The sequence below is a fragment of the Urocitellus parryii genome (assembly GCF_045843805.1).
Source record: "Urocitellus parryii isolate mUroPar1 chromosome 13 unlocalized genomic scaffold, mUroPar1.hap1 SUPER_13_unloc_8, whole genome shotgun sequence".
Classification (NCBI taxonomy): Eukaryota; Metazoa; Chordata; class Mammalia; order Rodentia; family Sciuridae; genus Urocitellus; species Urocitellus parryii.
The window spans coordinates 1,100,866-1,121,046 of NW_027551776.1; the positions used below are offsets into that span (position 1 = coordinate 1,100,866).

Consider the following 20,181-nt stretch of genomic DNA (forward strand, 5'->3'; position numbering starts at 1 on the left):
GGCATAAAAACAAAGAGCAGACAGTCCTACATTCTACACCAGGAGACAGGAGTACTTTCTTCCATTTCTAGGGCTTTTGTGGAATACATTTTCCACCACTGACCTTGAAGTATCCTGTGATGAGAAAACATTTCCTCTGACAGAACACAGGGCATCTAGTTAAATAATATCTTTAGCTATTGAGAAGTACAAATATTATCCAAGATTTCAAATTAAAAATGTTTCTTACATGCATGTATTGTTAATTTTTATAATCTTAGTAGACAATTTAAACAAAATGATATGCTCAGGTATAATAAACAAATCAAACATTCACAAAAATACTAATTTAGGCACTAATTAGGCACAGATATTCATAAAAATAAAATGTAAAGCTAAAAAAGCATTACATTAAAATGTATGTGGTATATGTGGACGTGTTTAAGTTTTGTATAAACATGCAAAAAAAGTTGGAAGATATATTATTTTTTTGTTGTTACCAGAGATTGAACCTGGGGGCACTGAACCACAGAGCAACATCCCCAGCCCTTTTTTAAAAATATTTTGAGACAGATTCTTGTTAAGTTGCTTACAACCTTGATAAGTTACCGAGGATGGCTTTGAAATTGCAATCCTCCTTCCTCTGCCTCCCAAACTTCTGGGATTACAGGCCTGGGCTACCACCATCTGGCAGCTGGCAGAAGTATTCTTAAAAATTACATATTTGGATGAGAAAACTATGTTTTCATTTTATGCCATTTTTACATTTTCTCTTTTCCAAATTTGCTACAGTATATTCACCTATAACTATAGTTTTATTTTTTAAATACAAATATTAGTTCTTGCTCAAGCAGTCAGTCTCTTGCATCTTAAAATGAACTATCTAATCTTCTTTAAAATGATGGAACAGAGGGTGGTGGAGTCATGGACTGGCAACCAACTGAGCACGATGGAATTATCTCCTGCTGGCTCCATTACAAGGCTTTATGATGAAAATTCACACTGTCATTCGGGAGATGAATCAGTGAACAGCAAGCATCCCAGGACATTGCCCAACGCAATTTTTATTAGCTTCCACTAGAGTATTTTGTGGCAGCAAACAACCCATGTGTCAGTGACTAACAAACTAAGGTTCATCTGGCTGTGGATCCAAGCAGCAGATCTGCATCCACTCTGTGGCACATGATCTTTTCACGTAAGACCAAGTATGAATGCATGGCCTGCAGTTCTTCATGGCTTACAGAAGAAAATACTTGGCAGAGTTTTGCTATGGCTCTTGAAGCTCCTATTGCAATGTGTCAATGTCACTTCCACTTAGAATCCATTTAACAAAATGTGTCACTTGACCAAGTCTGACATTAATGGACAAGAGGTTACTTCAGGGGGCAGATGCACATTTCCCTGAGGGGAAGAGTTATTAATTGAGATCTTTAGGAATTGTCTTGTAGAAATAAGAAGATCCCAGAGAAAAAGTTTAATTCACTTAAAAACAACAAATTAGTGAATGCTTGATTTCTAGGATGCTACTAAACTGCTTGAGTCTAATCTTATCACCTGAGGGAGGTCCCAACATAGTTAACTAATGTATCTAATAAATTATAAAGGTACAGACTAGTCACAGCTTTTTAAGGATAAAAATCAACCTGCAGGAATCAGAAGTCATTTTGTAGCCCAGTGGAGATGTAATCTCCAAATAAAATGTGGTCTTTCTTCCTGCTGAAGTTCAGTCTTACATATAATTATCATATTTTAGTATTCCTTGCCCAAATGAGCACATAAATCCAACTTCTGTAAATGCTCTAGAAACCAGCTTTTTCCTTCTGCTTGATCTCCCACTAGTGACTTGGTTTTGGGGACTCATAATTCTCTTATGTAGGTCATGTTTCTAACATGACCCCAAAAGTCATAGATCCTGCTCTAGAAAGTGAGAACATCTGTAAACAAGAAGATAGAGGATTTTGCTAAGATGCTAAAACATATTTGATGAAGTTAACTCTGAAACAGAATTCTGAAATAAATTCCGTAATCCTAGAACTAGGAGAACAAACCAAAATGGGGTGGGGGGGGGGACTCTTATGGTCTTTCCATGTAACGATTTTAACTTAAAAATTGTGGTATGGCATGTGCAAGGCCCTGGGTTCACAGTCTCTGACACCCCCTCACACACACACAAAAAAAAGAAAAAGGGTTCTATAATAGTGCTGGCTAACAAAAAAAAAGTTCAATTAATGTGTGTGTGTGTGTGTGTGTGTGTGTGTGTGTGTATATACATATATACATATGGGGGTAACCTATATCTCCATGTAAAAAATATAAACAGTTCCAGCTACTATTGCATACAGATTGTAATGATAAACAAACCAGGATTTCGGTCACTAACTGAATTAATGCTCTCAGTTTAGCTCACAAGGAAATTCAGTATGCTGGTGGTCAATAATTTTTGGTTTATAAAAAGAAAGAAAAATTTTATTTTCACTCCCAGCTTTTCAGACCCTAAGCAAAATATCCCTTCCATATTCAACATTCATGGAGTGACATACTCTCAGCTCCAGCTGAGTTTAAACCATCATTAATTTTCATATGCAAAATGGTCCCTAATGTTCAAAGATGATATTCTCTACAAGTTATAGGAGGTTTACTCTAAAATATGTAGCCTCTTCCTAAGGTAGCTGCTCTGACAGAAGGGGAAAAATATAACTTAAATTATAGACACTCCTCAAATTACTATGGAATTACCTCCCAATAAACCTATCTTAAGTTGAAAATATCACAGCCAAAAATTCTTTTAACAAACCTAATTAACCTACAAAACATCATAACTTACACTGGCCTATGTTAAGCATGAAGAACATACTTTAGCTTATACTTGAAAAAAATAAGATAAAACCCATTTTTATAATAAAGTTTTGAATATCTCATTTAATTTATCAAATGTCTGTATCCAAAAAACCCACTGACCTCACAGAACACTGCACAGTGTTGGTTGTTGGCCTCTGTGATAACAAGACTCCCTAGGTAACATGGCTGGCTGCTGCTGCCAGCACTGAGAAAGCATCTGCCATATACCTGAATGGCAAGGGAGGTCAAAATTATAAGTTCAAAGCATGATTTCTACGAAATGAATATGGGTTTTGCACCACTGTAAAGTTGAAAAATATTATGTCAAACTATTCTAAGTCCCAGACTGTCTGTATTTTGATAATCAGAGTGTGGGTGGGTTTGAAAGATGTTAAAAGAGATCCAACCATTTTCTCAAGACTAGGATCAGGCTAATGTTTTCTAGTGTTTCAAGTTTACCTCTGATTGCCAACCCTCAAAATAAGATAATAAAAGTCACATTTTAAACTCTGTGACAGCTATACTTTCATGTAAACAGACTTATGTCACATTGACTCACCCATGAGCAACGTAGAGTTTCCCATTTAAAAAGGAAAATAGAATCTCTAGTTAGTTCTACTGGGATTATGAATATCTCATTGTTTCAATTTTTTTATTCATTCAAAAATGACTACTCTCAGGCTTATGGGTAAGGATGTTGATGGCTATACAAAGGCACTGTGATGTCTCACCTGCTATGACAGCTCTCACTGGCTGGCCAGGTGGGCAGAGGCTCAGCTTGAGTTTTCCATCACTAAGAACAAGGACAAGAGCCCCTGACCAGTGTAGAAACTGACTTTTCAGCAACAGCCCTGCTGGGTTCCACGTTCGAAATTGGAAAGTGACAGCTACTGAGTTCTCTCCAGTGGGGTGAGGCAGAGCCAAATAACTCCTTGAGCTCAGAAAAGTCACAGGGACAGTTTGAGGATGTGAACACGAGAAGGACACATTTCCCTGTGAATACAGTAAAGGAGGATATTAGAAAGGTGCGGTGGTGGCACTTGTAATACATTAACAATTTACTTTCCAAGATTTAAAGCTTCTGATACATCTTCTAACACATTCAGACTTTAAAAATTAGGCTATCCCATCAAAAATCCATGATATTTCCGAGACAGGGCCTTCAAATCAAGGCACTGTTATAATTGAACCTATTTCTCAGTCTGAATCTTAGGAAAATTCCATCCTCCCTGTTTCTTCCGCATCTGTAAAAGAGTTTCAAGCCACATTCACTCCATCCCTATGCTGAACTGGGATAATAGATGAGTCAACTTTCCTTCCCTGAGTTGTCCAGATAACCTTACCCAATGGGAAGATGGCATTGAGGATCACCTACTCCAAGAACTGTTCCTTTCTTGTACTGATTCTATAAATATGCTAATAATGGGGTCACTCCAACTACAGGTTCTACATCTCACGTAGGACATGTGCTTCTTTTTATCTTGAGAAAAAGTTGATAGGTCAGATGTCCCAAGAGGCAGGCTGGTCTCCTCTCAGAAGCATTCACAGATCCTTAGGCCACATTGCCACTTAGTTGCTCCAGCTGAGGTCTGATCTGTCTTATAAGATGCTTTTGTTTCATGTATTTATGTTTTAGAGGGGCTTTTAATCTCTGGATTATCTCTCTTGTTCTAAGGACCAAATTTATTTTTATTCAGAGTGTTTCAGAATAAAAAATTTAATTCAAATAAAATAAAAACAAGAAGACTTTTCCCCCTGGAATTACATAAATTTTTACAAATTTCACATGGAAGAATACATGTCTCAAAATTGCCCTTCCTCTCCAAAATGTATCATTTAAAGAAAAACAGTTAGATAAAACTTACCAGATACCAAAACATACTACCAAATCACCAAATTTAGTCAATGTGGGACTGGTATAGACAATTAGACAAACTAATGGACAGAATAATTAAGCCACAAAAAGAGAACATAGGCACAGTTAGTATGTTCTGAAGATTATGATTCAACTCATTGTAGAGAAAGTTGTATTAGCAAGCAGCACAGGAACAAATGGGTATCCAGAGGTAGAATATAAAAATGTGTCTATATCTTATATGACATAAAGAATACATTTCAGTTAATCAAAGACTTTAAATGAAGATATCTAATTTAGAATTTTGCAATAAAATCCATGAGACTATATAGATTTTGACATTTTAGAAGCATACCAAAGACAGAACACTCCAATGCTATGAAGAAATACAAGGTATATTGACCATAAAAAAATAAATACACACACACACAATATACTCAGTGTATCCTAAAATATTAAATGGAAAATTGATAAATCTGAAAAGTAAGGTTATCTATCAAATATAATCCTCTGAGAAGAAAATGTTAAAAGAACTTAAAAAAACAAAAATGAACAATGATCAGAAAAGCTAATCCAAATGGACAATAAATATGCCCAAAGATTAATTTGCCAAAAATCAGATAAGCATGAACTAGGAAAGAGACATTCCTTCACTCCACTGAGCTGGCAAAGTCTAAATGGTGCTTAACACACATGACTGGCTAGGACATGATGTTGGTAAGCATTGTCACATTCTGTGGGTAAATTATGTTCTTACAGTATGAGGAAAGCAATGTGACATTTATTCAAACTTAAAACTATGAGAAATCTTTTGGCTATGAAAATCTACTCTAGACACTTTATCCCATCAAAATAAAAGCCTCAATATCTGAAAGCATGCGCAAATATTTGTAGTGGGAAAAAGTAGAAATAAGATAACTACCCTCAATAGGAAAAAGAAGAAAATAATGAAGCAGTTTCATAACCATTATAAAATGGAACTATATCTTGTAACTCAAGAAAATTTCCCAAAATGTGTTACTGTGTCAAAAGATGCAGAGAAACATATTTGTAAATACTGCCAAATTCAGATTAGTAAGTATTAATAAACGTGTGTGAATATGAGCCTGTGACAGATCTACCTGGGATTTGATTGTGCTGGATGCAATAAGGCAGGTAAACTAGCCCAGTAATATGACAGTGTTGGGAGGAAATGCAGCTCTGCAGGGAGAAGGCAGAAGGAAAGCAAAAAAAGCTAAGCAGAAAGAAAAACTGGGAGGTGACTCAGAGAAATGGTATGGGAAGTTCTGGCCTTTCCTTCCCGCCTCCCCAAGACACAAAGATGCAAAGACACAGAGATAGACTCCCTTTGTGAAAAATCAAAAACCAGATTTCTCAGGAGAGAAGCATGAAACTAACCACATTGAAGCTGGTAGCAAAATCCATAAAACCCTCACAACATAATCCCTTTCCCAGCACAGCGCCAGAAGAGCGCTAGGAACCTACAGCACTTAGCTTCTTCCCAGGGAGGAAGGAAGGGTCTGATCTGTATATCCAAATCCAATTTTCTGACTTTCCTGAGGGTTGTCCAAGGAACTGGTTTACTTCTTACCTGAATCTGAACCCTGAAAAGAAGGGACCCTGGATGAGAATAAAAAGAGCAGTACAGAAGATATCTATCAAACAAGTACTCCTTATGGTACCTCCCCAGGGCTCAGCACAGAGTGCACTGCTGAAACCCCCAAATCCCAGGTTCTTCATGGGGAGGGAAAGAGATGGATTTTGTATCCAACATTCCAAATTTTCCAGGGATAGGCTTCTGCCCAACAGACTGGTTCCTTCTCGCCTATCTTGAAGCAAGTTAGAAGCTGGCATGCTGTAGAAATCTAGGAGACATTGAGAGCACCTGCTACAGCCTCTCAACTTCAGTAAAGCAGAAAAAGAAGAAGGTTAAAAACTACCAAATTCCAGTTCCTGAAGAGAAAAAGGATTGGACTGTATGTATAAGTTTCCAACTTTTTCAGGGGCTGCCAGAGAGACTGGCTTATATCTTGTTTTTCCTGGAGCACTGATTGGACCAGGCACATTTTAGATACCTGTTAGCCATTGGGGGAAAAGGTGGCAGATAAGACTATCATGTAAGTAATTATCATAACCTGTTTTCATTGTATGATAAAGTGGGTAAAGAAATCACAAAATCTCAGCTTCTCTTTGGAAGGAAAGAGCTGGATCAAGTATGCAATGTTCCAAAATTTTCAGAGGCTGTATAAGGGACTGACTTTATCTCACCTGTCTAAGAGCACTGATGGGACCCAGCATATTCTAGATGCATGCGGGCCACTGAGAATAAAGGCAAAGGTTGGACTACTATGCAGTCATCTTCCAGAGCCCTTCTCCTGGTCAGCACAAAATAATCATTGAGAATCCCAGAGCCTGGCTCATCTCTGGGAAGAAGAGAGGAGAAAGAAACATATGCCAAATATTCAGAACTGGCTTCAGTCTTACCATTTTCAGAGCATGCATGAGACCTGGTATAATCTAGATGTCTGTGTGCCTCCGAGAACTCAAAGGAGTCCTGGTGTGCTGCTGCATCAGAAAACTAGTGATACCACAGAAAGAAAATAGAAGCAGCAAAAGATTGTGAATTAAAGAAAGAAAGATGAAAAGAAAAAAGAAACAGGCAAATCTCCTAACTGGCAGTTTATGCAAATAAATCCAGCAAAGACACATATACAGAGAGTTTGAAAGGTCCCTGGCAGGGCTTCCTACTGAGGGTCTTGTTGTATACAAATCTTGTTCATGAAGACTGGAAAAGATGGTTGTTTGTTCTAATGTGCAGGTACTGACACTAAGAGACAAGGAAAATGAACAATTAGGAAAACATGCCTGTCCAAAAGGAACAAGATAAAACTTCAAGACCCCAATTTTACTGACACGTAACATATGAATTTCCTGGCAGTGTTCAAAATGAACTTGGGAGACAAATGCATGAACAAAATGAAATTTTAGCAAAGATTCATATGAGTCAAAAGAACTCTTGACCTGAAAGAAAACAGTAACTGAAATGAAAAAATTCAATAGAAAAATTCAATCTACATCAAAACAACATACTAGATCAAGCAGAAGAATCACTGGATTTGAAGACAGGTCATTTGATATAAGCCAGTCAATAGCATAATAGGAAAAAACAAGTGAAAAAGATTAAAGAAAAATCTTGGGGCTTATAGGACACCATTGAATAAACCAATATATACAATTATGAATGTCCAAGAAAGAAAAGACAAAGACAAAAACTTACTCAAAAAAAATGGAAAAAAAAACGTCTGAAATTTGAAAAAAAAAAGGAATATCTACATTTAGGAAATCCAAATAAGAGGAACAAAAGAATTCCACAGTGAGAGACATTACAATCAAATTGTGAAAAGTCAGACACAAAGAGAACTGTGAGATCAGCTAATGAAAAGGGACACGACACAAGAAGAAAACTTCCCCAAGACAGTCACTGGATTTTTCAGCAGAAACTTTGAAAGGCACTGGAATATTTCAAAATGCAGAAAGGTAAAAACTGCAAACCAAGAATACAATACTTGGTAAAACTGTCCTTTAAAATTGAAGAGACATAAAGATATACCCAAACAAACCTGAAGAAGTCTATTATTACAAGATCAGTCTTACAAGAAATGTTAAAAAAGAGAATTCTTCAAGGTGGAAAAAAAAAAAAAAACAAAGCTAAGACGCACCATCAATGCATGTGGAAGTATAAAACTTGCTGCTAAAGGTAAATACATAAATAAGTACAGAATAATGTAACATTGTAACAGTACTGTGGAAATTGCTTTTTCAATTCTAGTATAAAAGTTAAAGACAAAAATTTTTAAAACAATTATATAAAATATGTTCATGATTACACAATGCAAAATGATGTAAATTTTGATGTTAATAATATAAAGTCTATGGAGAAATTAATAATGTAGTTTTTATATGCAATTGAGGTTGATTAGCTGAAGTAGACTGTTATAACTATACAATATTTTAGTTAATTCTAATTGTAATCACAATGAAGATATGTAAAATAAAGAAAGAAATCAAAGCATCTCACCATAAAAAAATTAAAAAATAAAGGAAGACAGAATAAAAGGAAAACAAGGACAAAAGACATATAAGATAGGTAGCAAACCTTTAACAAAATGCTAGTAATATCTTTCTGTGATACAATAAAAAACATTTGGTATGGTTCCTGATACATAGCTCCTATAATCCTTGAAATCTCCAGAGCTCTAAGTGCCTTCTGTACACTCAAGAGAAGTCTGGTGACTGAGTGCTACTCCTATGTACCTGCAAGATCAGAGCTAGTTGCCAGGAAGACACAAGGAATCATTAGAGGCATGGAAATTTCCACTGCATTAATTGAAGTCCAGGAAGGCAAGAAAAGATGAAGGTTGAAATTAATCCAAGAGCTATTAGCTTACTCTATCTATCAATGTCAAAAAACATCCATAAAGGAGCTGGGGTTGTGGCTCAGCAGTAGAGTGCTCGCCTAGCATATGCAGGGCCCTGGGTTGGATCCTCAGCACCACATAAAAGTAAATAAATAAAATAAAGGTATTGTGTCCAACTTCAATTAAAAAATAAATATTTTTTAAAAATCCATAAAAATCACTAAACAAAGGGTTTGGAGAGCATACAAGTATCCATGTGTCAGGAATGTCAGGAATGTAGTGTGTCCTAAACTATGATGTCAAAAGCTCTTATGTTTAGAACTCTTCCATAATTTATCCTAAGTACCTCATCTGGCTGCTTATTAGTAAGTAACTTTTAAAATAAACTAGTGATAGCAAGTAAAGTGTTTTCCAGAGTTTTGTGAGCTATTCTTGCAGATTAGTGAACCTGAACCGGGGGAACTGTGATGACTTTGTAGGCAACTCTGACAAAAGTATGGGTAACCCAGAGACCTGGTACTTGCAAATGTCATTTTAAGAAAGGACAGTCTTGTGAGACTGATTCCTTAAGAGTATGGAGTATAAAACTAATTTGGAGTATCAAGTACCAGAATTGCTCTGAATTGTAGGACACACAGTTGGAGTCCAAGAATTGGAGAACTGGTGTTAGAAAAGGTAACATAAATTTGACTTCAGAAGGAAAGATACCACACCCATTTAGTGTTAGAAATGCTATATGCAAAAATATTCACCTTCCTCATTAATGATTGCTTTACTATGAATAAATTAAATTTCTCAACAAAAAGACACAAGAGTGATTGAACAGATGAAAAATCAAGATCCAACTATGTGTTTCTACAAGAGACTCAGATTTACATATAAGAACGGATATAGTCTGAGTTAAGTAATGCAACAAAATATTCCATGCAAATTATAACCAAAATACAGCATGGGTGGCTAAACATATATCAACCAAAATAAATTTTGAGTCAAAAAGTATTACAAGAGACAAAACTTTAATAGCATCAAAGAATAATAAAAGTGTCAATGCACTAGTAAGACACGATAATTATAAAAATAAATGTACTAACATCAGAGAACCTAAATATATAAAGCAAACATTGACACAACTGAAGCAATTGAATATAGTAGGATACTTCAATGCCCAACTTCCAAAACTGGATAGAACCATCACCACAGAAAATCAAAAAAGAAACAGTATATTTGAACAACAATGTAGACCAAATTGTATACACAGCGAATTCTACTCAATAGCAGAATACACATTCTTCTCAAACACATATGAAACTTTCTCTAGGATGGATCACATACAAGGTCACAAAACAAGTCATAACAAATTTAAGACTAAACTCATTTAAAAGTTCTTTTCTGGTCACTATGGAATAAACTGGAATTCAACAGGTGAAGGAAAACTGGAAAATTCACAAATGTGTAAAAATTAAACACTATGCTTTTTTCTATTTGTTTGTTTATTTGTTTTTGGTACTGGGGTTTGAATCCAGGGCACCATATATGTAAGGCATGCAGGCATGCACTTTACAACTAAGCTACTCCCCACTGTTTCTTTTTTTTTCCCCCAATTTTATTTTTATTTTGGGAAATTTTGCTAAATTTCCCAAGCAGACCTTGATCTTCTGATCCTCCTGCCTCTGTCTCCTCAGGAATTAGAATTAAAAACATGTGGTGCCACTCCTGGCTATAAACAGTCTCTGGAATAATCCAGTGCATCAAAGCATACATTGAAAAAGGAATTAGGGCTGGGACTGTAGCTCAGTGACAGAGCACTTGCCTAGCATATGTGAGGCACTGGGTTCAATCCTCAGCACCACATAAAGATAAACAAATAAAGTAAAGGCATGCTGTCTATCTATAACTACAAATTTTTTTTAAAAAGAAAGAAAAAGGAATTAGAAAATACCACTAGATAAATGAACATGAGAACACTCCATGCCACAATTTATGGAATAGAACATAATAATTCATGCCCATTCTGAAAATGAAGGAAGATATAAAACAAAAACCAAACTTTATAACTCAAAGAACTAGGCAAAGAAACAAAGCCCACCCACCTCATCAAAGAAATGAAATTATAAAGGTTAGAAGATAAACCAATGAAGGAAAGAACAGAAAAATTAATAAAATTGAGTTGGATTTTTGAAAAAAAAATTGAGAAAATTCACACAGTTTTAGTTACACAAGATAAAAGGGAAAACTGAAATAAATAAGACCAGATATGAAAGAAAAGGCATTACAACTGATAACCCACAAATTAAAAGGATACTAAGAGACTGTAAGATCAATTAAATGCCAACAAATTTGATAACAGAAGAAATGCATTAATTTCCACAAAGGTATAACCTATTAATAACAAGTAATGAGGGGCTGGGGTTGTGGCTCAGTGGTAGAGCACTCACCTAGCACACGTGAGGCCCTGGGTTCGATCCTCAGCACCACATAAAAACAAACAAAAACAAATGTATTGTGTACAACTAAAAAATAAATATTTAAAAAAATAACAAGTGATGAAGAAAGAGGCAATCTCAATAGATCTGTAACTAGAATAGTAAGAATCCTGAAATGATGATTAAAATATTCCACCAAAGAAATATTTAAATAATTGAAGCCAATTCTTCTCAAACTCTTTTAAAAACATAGAAGAGAACATTTCCATGCAGAGATCAGGAACGCCCCTACAACCAAAATTATAGATGATTTACAAAGCAAAACCACAAAATAATACTGCTGATGAACACAGAAAAAAATATACAACAAAATATAAGAGAACTGAATTCAACAATATGATTAAAGGAATAACACATGATGACTAAGTGGGATTTATTCTTGGGATGTAAGGGTGGGTCAATATATGAAAATCAATTAACATAATAGACTAAATAAATAGAACAAAGAATTTAAAATATCACTTGATTATTTCAATTGATGCACAGAAGGCATTTGAGAAAATTCAACACCATTTCATGCTAAAAATTCCAACAACTAAGAATAGAAGGATATAACCTCAACATAATAAAAGTCATATGTAGAAAACCTACAGATAATATGCTCAATGGTAAAAAAGTAAATAAATAAAAGTTTTTCCTTGAAGAATAAAGCAAGAATGCCCTACCATTTATAGTCAACATCTTAATAAAAACCAGAGTCAGCAATTAGGCAAGATAAAGAAACAAAAAGCACCTGAATTGGAAAGGAAGAGGTAAAGTTATCACTTTTTGCAGGTGACACCTTAGAAAAGATACTAAATATTTAAAAAATTGTAATTAGGGCTGAGGTTGTGGCTCAGTGGTAGAGCACTTGCCTAGCATGTGTGAGGCACTGGATTCTTAGCACGAAAGGAAGAAAGGAAGAAAGGAAGGAAGGAAGGAAGGAAGGAAGGAAGGAAGGAAGAAAAGCTCATCAATAATAATAATATTTTAAAAAACTATAATTAATGAGAAAAAGTAATGAAGTTGTAGGATAAAAAATATCAACACAAAAAAAACCTGTTGTGTTTCTGTGTTAGCTTTCTGACTAAGTGTGACAGAATACCAATCAACTCATAAGAAGGGAAGATTATTTTGGCTCACAGTTTCAGAGATTTCAGTCTATGGGTTGCTTGACTCTGCTGCTTTGGGCCTATTGTGAGAAAGTATATCATGGTGAAAGCATATGACCAAGGAGGCCTATTCACCTCATGGCAGCTAGGAAGCAAAGAGAGCAAAAAGAAGAAGCTGGAGTCCTAATGCTCCCTCGAGGCTCATGTGTTACAAGCATGGTTCTCTCTATGGTCCAGTGACCATAGAATGAAACCTATGAAACTATGAGCCAAAATAAACCTTTCTTCCTTATAAATTGATAATCACAAGTATATTGTCACAGTGACAGAAAGCTGACAAACAGAGAAATTAAGAAAGCACTCTCATTTACAGTAGCATCACGAAGAATAAAACACTGAGGATAAACTTAACTAAGAAGGTAAGAAAACATGAAAACTTGGAGTATATAGAAAACTCCAAAACAAAGATAAAATAAATAAGACAGAGAAACATGTCATGTTCATGAATGGTACAATAGTACTGTTAAAATGGCAATACTATACAAAGTAATATACAGAGTCAATCCATTCATTACCAAAATCCCTATGGCATTTTTTATTGAAATAGAAAATAGCCCGAAATTTCATATAGAACTATAGAAGATCCTATATAGCCAAAGCAATCTTGAGAAAAAAAGAAGAGAGCTGGAGACATCATATATCTTGTTTTCAAAATATATTATAAAGTTACAGTAATTGAAAGATAATGGTATGAGCATGAAGATAAACATATCAACAAAAGAAACAGAATAAAAACCAAAAATAAATCCACACATATACAGGCAACCGATGTTCCACAAGAGTGCCCAGAATATATGACAGGGAAAGGATGATCTCTGCAAAAATTGGTGTGGGGAAAACTGTATATTGGACTCTGTTGGGCACCATAAGCAAAACTCTACTCAAAATAGATTAAAGGCACAGTAAATGTAAGACCAAGAACTGCAAAGTCATAAGACAAAACAGGAAAAAGCTTTATGACATGGCCTTGGCAATTATTTCTTGGTTATGACACTAGAAATACAATAATATAAGCAAAAACAGACAAGTGGGAGTACCTCAAACTATATATATATATATATATATATATATAGAGAGAGAGAGAGAGAGAGAGAGAGAGGGGGGGGGGGAGATGAACCAGGAGAACATTATGCTAAGAGAAATAAGCCATTTGCAGAAGGACATATACTGCATGGTTCCACTTAAATGGGTTATATAAAACAGTCAAACTCAGAGAAGCAGAGAATAGAATGGTAGTTACCAGGGAATAAGAGCAGAGGAAAATGGGGATTTGCCACATAACTCATGTAAATTTCAGTTATGGAAGATAAATAAATTCTAGAGATCTGCCTATAGTTAATATGTTATTGCACACTTAAGAATTTCTTAAGAAAGTGGATCTCATGTTAAGTATTCTTATTACCACAAAAATTTTATTAAAAACTGTTACATAATCTCACTTCATTATTTTGTAACATTATGTATCCATTTCATACATATAGAAAAATTATATCAAACATAAACAAAAAATATGTATGATTTGTACCTTTAGAAGAAATATATTTTAAAACAGAATCAACAAAAAAAATTGCACCTCTTTTCTCTACTAAAGCACATATTTGGACTTTCTTACCATGATGAGTATCTCTGGTTTGTGTTTCTTGGACAAATCAATGATATCCACTCCATTATAAAAGAGATTTTCAAAACACCCATTGAAGCTTTTATGTGGGAACACCAATGATTTTCCAAGTCCAGGAATCCCTCCAAAGCTGATCTTAGAAAGAATAAAATGATATAAATAATATTATTTAATTATTTTCTGATTATCTGCCCAAAACATTAATGATCTACAGATACAATTGTCTTCAAATTTGCTTTGCCTATTATATTGTCATATTAATTACAAATGAAATTTTAAAATGCAGATTTATCATTGTCTTTATTATAGAGAGACTCAATTCTCTAGTCATATGATTCTTGTCATCATTTTTAGATGAGAATATTGTATCTTTATTTCCATGATGATCTGTGTAACAGCTTATCCCAATGTATCATCCCTAAAGAAAAGGGGAACAGTAAAACTGCATGTTACTGAATATCCCCTTTCTGTTCCCAAAATCCTTGCCAAGTTAAGGGAACCCTGAGAGCAAGCCTAGGCTGGAAAGTCCAGTTATATATTATCTTAAAGGAACTGGGCTTTCTCTTACGCAAAATGGGAAGTAGGGCTACTAAGTACTACTGTAGACAGCTACTTTCTTACATGTACACCCAGACAGTTACTCCTTAGGATGCTGGTTAGACATACTAACTAATCAGCTAATGCTGAAGAATGCACTGCTTCTGCAGTCTAAGATATAAAACCCCTCTCTGAGTAGGGATCAGCACAGATTGAGCATACTGTGGAAAGAAGAATATGTGTTAATAGTCCAGCCACCACCACTGGACAAAGTGCCATGAGGAACAGAGGGACCAGTTGTCAAAGCACCATGAAAGGCAAAAGTGCTATCTGCAAGCCTATCAACACTGAACTCTTCTTGGAGGTAGCACTGATCTGTTGTGAGGGTTTCCTAATACATCTCATGTCTTTCATGCTGTCTCTTGGCACTTTCTTTGGCTTTCCCACAACCTACCCCACTGTGCCCTGGTACAATTGGGGCTGTGGACATGACACCTACTATGAAGGCATTTGACTTTGCCAACCTTTATAGTAGTCAAGATTTTAGGGCTGGCCTTTTCTATATTATTTTAGGTTGGAAAAGTCTATTCATTGATAATCTTATTCAAGAGCAGGATCTTCCATTGATCTCTACCACTGAGGTCAAATGAATGTCAATATTTTCTGGTTTTCTTGTTCTATCTGATACATGCGCTGAACAGAATCATCAGAACAAATCAAATGCTGCATTTCAGTGTGGAGTAGATGTATGTGGGCAATACACTGCTAACATTGTTAAGGCTTCAGAAATACTAAGAAACATTTATTTTGATTTGTCTGCATTTGTCTCTCATTAATACATCAGGATACTTGTTGATTGTTTCTCCAGGTTATCCCAGGTCACTAATTCTGTTTACTACTATCCTATAAGCAAAAGAAATTTCCCGGGCTCACATTCAAAAACACCAGATATAATACAGAAGACTTATCTGAACGAATGCTTTCAAATATTGTTTTTTTTTTGTATTTATTTATAGCTTTTCATCCAAAAGCATCCTAACTTCCTGGCATGAGTGCTTATTCTTATCTGAGGACTAACATTCATAAGGATAAAATGTCTCAATAGTATATATTTGTGCCATTATGCGCCAAATTACAATTACGTTCAATGATGGCCCTCACATCTGTGAGCATCCCATAAGAATATGTTGCCTGGTGATGCCATAGTCATATAAGTTGTGTAAGTACACTCTAAAATGTTCACACTACAATTAAATCATCTAATGATGCATTTCTCAGAATGTACCTTGTTGATAAGCAGTGTTCAACCTACAGTGTGATAATAATCCATAGGAAATTATTCACCAGATTCTAATTCCTAGGAAAGAGTAGTATTTTTCAATGTAGCAGTTCTTTCTCTAAAGGGTTATATTTCATTTAAGTGCAAAATCTATAATGTCCACACCTTATAACCAAGATCTAAAAGGCTGGCCTTTCCCTCTGCCTGGAAACGGTGACTATGTTTGTCCACTGTGAAATTGATGTGTGTGTTGAGGACCTCAATGAGGACAGAATGCCAGTGTTGGTCATCCAGCAGACTGCCCAAGGTGAGGGTCACCTGGGCATCTAGGGAGGGCAGGTTAGCACCACCTGAGAAGAGAGTAAAAGTCAATGTAGTATTATTCCACCCATTCAAAACTGTGGTTTCTACTGGGAGATTTGTCACAGCAATTACTCTTTCCTTATATCCTCCTATCCAAAAAGCTAGTTAGATAGTTTAATGTTAATCCTAAACACAATCTAATTTTGACCTTTGAACAATTTCTTCTATCTTATTTCTTGTTCTTTGTATTTGCTTTTCTGATTCAATAAAAAGTAAGGATCAGGGAATCTCCCTATATATTTCACATTCATTCAATGTTTCTGATGACATTTTCACTTAATGTAAAAATATTTTCTTCTTAGGAAAGAAGAAAAGTAATGCAACTACCTCAAAATTTTACAATGATCCATTCATCTTTATGATATTATCAGGTTATTTATTGGACAGCTGATGATGGCTCTATACAATTATCAAACTATAATACTGTTTACATAAATACATGGTTAAGACAGACACGTAGCCCCTAAGGTGCCACAACTGTAGGATGAACACGTTCCCCTTGCTTAGACAGCTCTTGTTTGTACCAATCACCCCAAGGAATTATTTATAAGACCTTCTTTCATTCTTAAATGGATTGGTTTCAGTTTAAATTAACTGCTTAAGAAAAAAAATATAAGTATAAAAAGCATTTTCATCTAAGTAATCACATTTTTAAAAGCAATTCCTTGTCCTTTTACTTGAATTAAAGAACAAGATGAGTTTTCCTTTAACTAATTCCAGGGTGATATGTTTGCCATTTTGTCCTTCTCTGTGGAGCAGAATCCCATCACTCTGCCTGGTTTTAAATTTCAAAGTAATGATCTCCTTCATTGAACTGATGGATTTCTGATTAATTGTGTACAATAAGAAACTTTTTCCATCAAAATTAACCATCTCAGATCCTACAATGGAAAACATCAAAAAGTGATTCTAGATATATTTTCATTACTGCATTGAAATACATAAGTCAACACACATGTATATATGTAGTCTATTTCTGGTTTGCTTAACATAGGTGGAAATACCCACTGCCAACTTCCTCTTGATACTAGAGTTAACACACATCATCTCTCTGTTTGCTTTTTCTGACTTTTTTTTTAAGACAGTATCATCTAGAAGTATTTGTGTTCCTCTCCTTCCAATTGCACCTATCTTTGTATTTGCTTTTCTGATTCAATAAAAAGTAAGGATGAGGCAACAAGCTGAAGTTAATCCCCCTTGCACAAAATCTCCCTGTATATTTCACATTCATTCAATGTGAAATTGACACTACTGGTGTTTGGAAAGGATAAAACTGTTATCACATACTGATAAAAGGTGTCAGTGTAAATAGCTTTATTGTTTGTGACCCAGTAGTTTAGACATTTAACAGTTCTCACTTTATGATACTTGTGTCCAGTCATAAGAGTCATGCATGCACATCCCAGATTCACTAAGTACCATTTTAAATTCATCTGAAGGGCATGCTAATACCAGCTGTACTTTTTCTCAATGTTGTGGCTGAGTCAAATCACAAAAGGCACACCTATTTTATGATGCACCTAAATAACTAAGAAGGTCATTCCATTGGGATGCTACCATTTTTCTCTGAACTTACTGACAATATCTTACATTTTGTATCAACACTACTTTTATCAGTTTGTGCCAAAAAGTTACATGTTATCATTCATATACAGGGGTTGGGTGAAACTCATTGTAAGTGATTGCCTAGCATGTATAAGGCCCTGGGGTTTGATTCCAATCACAACACATGCACACAGACACATCATCAATCAAAAACAATTGCAAACAGAACAATACAAAGGAGTTCATACAGTATGGCATCATGGTGATGGCCTATAATCCCAGGGACATAGGAGACTGAGGATGGAGGATTTCAAGTTTGAAATTGAGAAATTTAATGAGACCCTGTCTCAAAATGAAAAATAAAAGAAAAAAAAAGAGCTTGGAATGTAGCTCAGTGGTAGAGCATACTGGGTTTAATCACTAGTATTGAAAAAATGATTGATTAATTAATTATTAATTTTTAAAAAGGAGTTCATATTGCCTAGAAAAAATCTCCTCTTGCATTTTTCATACATAACTGTCTTTTAAAAATACATGTGTACTAAATGAAGACAAAGCAAATAATAAAAGACCTTGGTGTCTTTCAAACCAATGTTAGTTATTTACTTTCACAGAAAGTTGTGGCCAATGTACACATGGACATACGTTTCATTCAGACTAAAATATTTGTATGAAGTCATTTATGTTCACAACTTTTCAGAAATCATGTAAACTAAATAATTACTCTTCATTTTATAATTAAACGAACATGCCTGGTAAGAATATAACTAGTCAAGTTCAAATGAAGTTCTCAAGCTTGTTAGATGGCAATGAAATAATGAAACCCTGATAATGAAGAATTGAAATGATTTCACATTTTAGTAGTACATATTCCTATGTATGTCACTGACAGCATTAAAAATAACTAAGGCTTGCTTTTGCAGTTAGCCAACAAGGAGATTTTGTTCTGTACATGATTTTGTCAAGATTATTTTGGTCAAAAAGATTTTACCCTCACCCTCCCTGTTGCCACAATGGTTTCGCAATAGTTAAATTATTAAAGCATCAGAATCTTCTGGAGTGTTTGCTGCACACAGATTGCTGAGACATAGCCCTGAGTTTCTGAGTGAACAGGTCTGAGGTAGAATCTGAGAATCTGCATTTCAAACAAATTCCCTCCTGGTGTCCATGCACTTGAGCTGGTGACCACACTTTGAGATCCACAGCTTTAAACCACCTAAATTATATTTCTTGGAGATTCTTCTCAGGCAAAATGGACTAGTAAAAATTTTACTGGGTAACCACGACACAAAATAATGGACTTAAAACCCTTTTGTCCTAATGCTTTGAGTTATTTTCTAACACTTTGTCTAGAATAGTTAACCATATATTAATCACCAAAATATATATTATAAGAAAAATCCAAAACGTACATTGACAGATTTTTAAAAGCTTATTGGATGACCAAATTAGAATATAGATCTATAGCTAAGTGAGTATAACAGCCCTAGTAGTTTAAAATCTTCAAGGATATAAACTTAACCCCAACTTTAGAGGTTTAAAAATGATAGACAAAATTCAGGAACTGCTTTTTGAAGTCGAGAATATTAGGATCTCTCACTCTTTATCTCTAATTATTTGCATAACTCTCAAGCCCAATACTGTACAGACCCCTGAGCTAATTTGTAAAGGGTTGTTAAACATAAAAATCAACAACAACAAAAATGCAGCAGAGAGCACAAATGGCCTGCATGGCCTGAAATACTGAGCATCTAGCCGTTTCCAGAAGTTCCTCACTCTGACTCTACAGAAGTATCCTATAATGGTTACTGGGCTGGTGCTAACTGTTCAGAGGTGGCAGTGATAAGAATCAGCTCACAACCAGACATTCTGGCATCCAATTTTTATTTCACTGAAAACCCCATTATGTTTAGGACCTCACAAATTTTTTTTGTTGACATCCATTCTGCACAATTCAATATACTCCTTTTATGACTATGGTTAGAATGGTAAAGAACTGGTCAATATTTTAGCACCTGGCTATGTATTTCTGTGTATAATATAAAACACTGGCCTTGATATAAATAGGCTTCTGTAGATTGAAATTCTTCTTTGAAGGATATTCACAATTTT

General features: G+C 35.1%; 1 protein-coding gene across 1 annotated transcript in view; it reads right to left on the bottom strand.

Moving 5' to 3' along the window:
- The window catches only part of LOC144251463 (contactin-associated protein-like 3), a 181,886-nt gene that overhangs the window by 106,300 nt on the left and 55,405 nt on the right, over positions 1–20,181 (bottom strand). Inside the window, 4 exon segments of the mRNA XM_077794357.1 lie at positions 3,549–3,810; positions 14,337–14,480; positions 16,327–16,511; positions 17,202–17,405. Coding sequence (XP_077650483.1) covers positions 3,549–3,810; positions 14,337–14,480; positions 16,327–16,511; positions 17,202–17,405 — 795 coding nt within the window.